Source organism: the organism of the source record quoted next, unplaced genomic scaffold, assembly GCF_019419815.1.
Source record: "Pyrus x bretschneideri cultivar Hongxiangsu unplaced genomic scaffold, Pyrus_bretschneideri_v1 Contig8, whole genome shotgun sequence".
Classification (NCBI taxonomy): domain Eukaryota; kingdom Viridiplantae; phylum Streptophyta; class Magnoliopsida; order Rosales; family Rosaceae; genus Pyrus; species Pyrus x bretschneideri.
The window spans coordinates 4721544-4725230 of NW_025999820.1; the positions used below are offsets into that span (position 1 = coordinate 4721544).

General features: G+C 39.6%; 2 protein-coding genes across 2 annotated transcripts; both read left to right on the top strand.

Moving 5' to 3' along the window:
* The first annotated feature begins 200 nt into the window (after positions 1-200).
* Positions 201-1839, top strand: LOC103956973 (uncharacterized acetyltransferase At3g50280). The gene has a single exon (XM_009369036.3). The coding sequence runs from the start codon at positions 274-276 to the stop codon at positions 1624-1626; it is 1353 nt and encodes a 450-aa protein (XP_009367311.1). The 5' UTR covers positions 201-273; the 3' UTR covers positions 1627-1839.
* A 1272-nt stretch (positions 1840-3111) lies between these two features.
* LOC103935255 (uncharacterized acetyltransferase At3g50280-like) lies at positions 3112-3687 on the top strand. The gene has a single exon (XM_048575564.1). It carries the CDS (start codon positions 3112-3114, stop codon positions 3685-3687), a length of 576 nt encoding a protein of 191 aa, XP_048431521.1.

Here is a 3687-nt window from a genome sequence, read left to right on the forward strand (position 1 = left end):
ATTTTAGCTTAAAAATTCGTCACATGTAATGAATTGTGTGAGAATGTAAATGACAAAGTTCTACATAGGTGATGCAACAAAGCTTGTCAGATATTATACTGAGTAAAGTTATTCCCAATATTACCATTTGATTTTATAATTAAACCTCAACTTCAAAATCCAGCCTCCCAGCAAAGCCTAGTATATAAATATATGCCTACCTCTCCAACCTGAGGATTGAGCCTGTCCCAAAAAACAAAAAGATAGCGAGTTTGCAAGACATTAGGAAAAGCCATGGGAGGCGCCCAGGTCATCTCAACATGTACAGTGCAAGCCGCGAGCCATAATGTTAATGAGTATTGCTCAACTCAAAGAGTTGAGTTAACTCCATGGGACCTTCAATTCCTTCTTGTTGATCCCATCCAAAAGGGACTCCTCTTTCATAACGCGAAAACTTTATCACAACATATTCAACATCTGAAAGCCGCCCTTTCTCGAACACTTGACTTCTTTCCTCCACTTTCCGGTCGCCTTGCCACTATTCACCACGACAATAACACCACCTCCTTTTTCATCAATTGTAATAATGCAGGGGCCCTGTTTGTCCATGCCAAAGCCGACGGTGTTACCCTCTCCGACATAAATGAATCTGTCTATGTTCCTCGTGCTGTTGTCCACTCTTTTTTTCCTCTAAATGGTGCTAAAAACTACGAGGGAACCTCTAAGCCGTTGCTTGCAGTGCAAGTGACTGAGCTTATGGATGGTATTTTCATAGGCTGCACCGTCAACCACACAGTTGTTGATGGCACTTCCTTTTGGCACTTCTTTAACTCTTGGTCCGAAATTTCTCGGGGTTTTGATTTTGTCTCAAAACCACCTGTTCTTAAGCGTTGGCTTCTGGATGGTACTATTAGTCCCATTCGAATTCCATTCTCAAAAATTGAGGATCAAGTCTCCGATAAACACATCGGAAATATCCGAGTACCATTACTAAAAGAAAGAGTCTTTCACTTCTCAAAGGAAAAAATTGCTCAGCTGAAAGCAAAAGCCAATGCTGAGATTCAACTTGAAAATACTAGAACAAAAATCTCCTCTTTACAAGCAGTCTTAGCTCATCTTTGGCGGTCTATAATCCGTGGTAGTAATGGAGATCTTGATCCTGATAAAGAAAGTAGTTATCCATTTATCATAGGTGCTAGGTCAAGAATGAACCCACCATTGTCACAACAATACTTTGGCAATGCAGTTCAAGCGGGGACTGTGACCATCAAAGCAAGGGAAGTTATCGAGCGCGGGCTTGGTTTTGTGGCTTGGGAAATGAACAAGATGGTGGCTTTGCACACAGAAGAGAAACTGAGAAAATTCTTGGAGTTTTGGGTACAAGAGCCTAAGTTGCTGACAGACGGAAACATGGCTGCTAACGCTTTGGTCACAAGCGGTTCACCGCGGTTCGACGTGTATGGAAATGACTTTGGTTGGGGAAGGCCAGTTGGGGTGAGAAGTGGTGCTGGGAATAAGTCACATCGGAAAATTACAGTGTTTTCTGGGGTTGAAGAAGGTAGCATTGATATTGAAGCTTGTCTTTTGGCTGAGACTTTGGAGGCTATGGGAAATGATTCAGAATTCATGGATGCGGTCACAGTCTAGTTGTAGGACCGTTGACCTTCGGGTTTGTGGATGAACGTTCTGTATCCTCCACCCTTATACTCCAAGGAGCTAATATCGCCTAATATTTTATTAAAATAAATGTTTTGATGCGTAATCAAATTATCATTCTCTATTGATATGTCCAATTTGCTGGTGTAATCATTTCTTCTCAATTAATATTCAATATAGAAAATGCATGTCATGCATTTCTAATTTCTAGAGTGGAATAGTAGGATAACATTTGAATGCTTTGCCAAGCGATCACGCATTGGCCACGGGAAGCTAGCCATGTGCATGGTAACGATTTTGGTTGAGGAAGGCCTCTGGCAGTTAGAAGTGGCGCTGGGAACAAGTTCGATGTGAAGCTGACGGTGTTTGCCGCGGCTGAAGATTGAAGCATTGATTTTGAGGCTTGTCTTTCGCTGCAGACGCCGCAAGCTAACTTTCTTCATGGCGGAGGACGAAGAGTTCATGGCTAGTGTGGGTTAGTGAACTTTATTTTACTTTATTTTATGTTTATGTTTTTCAAAAACTTCGGCGTAGGGAGAAATTTTATCATTAGGGATCTTGACGTTGATTTCTTTGGTTTATTATTGTGCCCATGTTTTATTTTTGTGTAATTTATTCTTAAGAAAATCCACCGTCCCACTTAATTAAGGTCTGATTTAGTATTAAGATGATTCTGAAAAATGCTGGTATAAAATTAAGGTCTGATTTGGTATTGAGGTGATTCTGAAAAAAACTGGTATAAAAAAAAAGTTGAGAGCTGTTTTTGTGTTTGGTAAACATTCAGCTTCAGCTTTTTTTCACAGTTTACCCAGCTTTGAAAAACCGGCTTTTTTTTCACATCTATTTTACATAAAAGTTTACCAAACATTATAATACTGCTTTTTTTTTCTTTTCAAAATCACTTTTGCAAAAAAAGTTTACCAAACACTCTGCTTCTTTATTTCACAGCACAACAGAAACAGCATTTTTTCAAAACACATCAATACCAAACCAGTCAAATCCTCCAGTCAATAATTGAAAATTTGGTTGGTTTTATTACTGTTCTGGACAATTAAAAATGGTTGTAGACTCGTAGGCCTTCCCCTTCACCATGTCATCATGAGTCAGCTTACAGTCAGCACCGTAAATAATGGGTTAGAATTATTATAGGATAGTATCGTTGTTTTGTTTGGTTTTGTTTTGTTTATTTTTATTTTTATAGGATAGTGTTATTATTCACACCTTTTTTTTTCCCCACATTTTTATTCATTGATTTTTTTTCAAATAATTTGATATTAAGAAAAGTGCGAAAAAAAAAAAATGTGCGGATAGAGACACCCTCATTGTATCGCATCATAATCGACGCTAGCCTTAGCCTCCAGCCGGTCAACAGCAGTTCTAATATTTTTATTTTGTTGTAGTTGTTTATGGTCCAGTGCCACACAATATTGTAGCCTTAGCCTCTGTGTTTTCCAATTAAATTTTGAAACGAAAAAAATGAGTCGGATTTGGTATATCTCCACGACGATTGTCCGGCCAACAAGCTGTGATCATCTCTTAACTCGAAGATTAATCGAGTTAACTCCGTGGGATTCGAGACTACTCCAGCTTGATTACATCCAAAAGGGACTTCTCTTTCAAAAACCAGCAGAGAGCAGCTTGATACGACACCTAAAAGACGCCCTTTCCCGAACTTTGGATATCTTTTATCCACTCGCTGTGACGGAAATAAAGGATAAAACCCTTTCTTGTTTTTCTATCAACTGCAATGGCGACGGAGCACAGTTTGTCCATGCAGCTGCTGATGGTGTTGGAGTGGCTGATATTCTCGACCCTGTTTATGTTCCGGAGGATATTGTCTCCAACTTCTTCTCCATGAATGAGATTTTGAACTACGAAGGCGTTTCCAAACCCTTGCTTGCCGTGCAAGTAACTGAGCTGGTTGATGGCATTTTCATAGGTTGCACAATGAATCACTCTGTTGTTGATGGGTCATCATTCTGGCATTTCTTTAACACTTGGTCCGAATTCTCTCGTTCGGGGCAAAAATTCTCAACCCCCTCCCATTTTTGA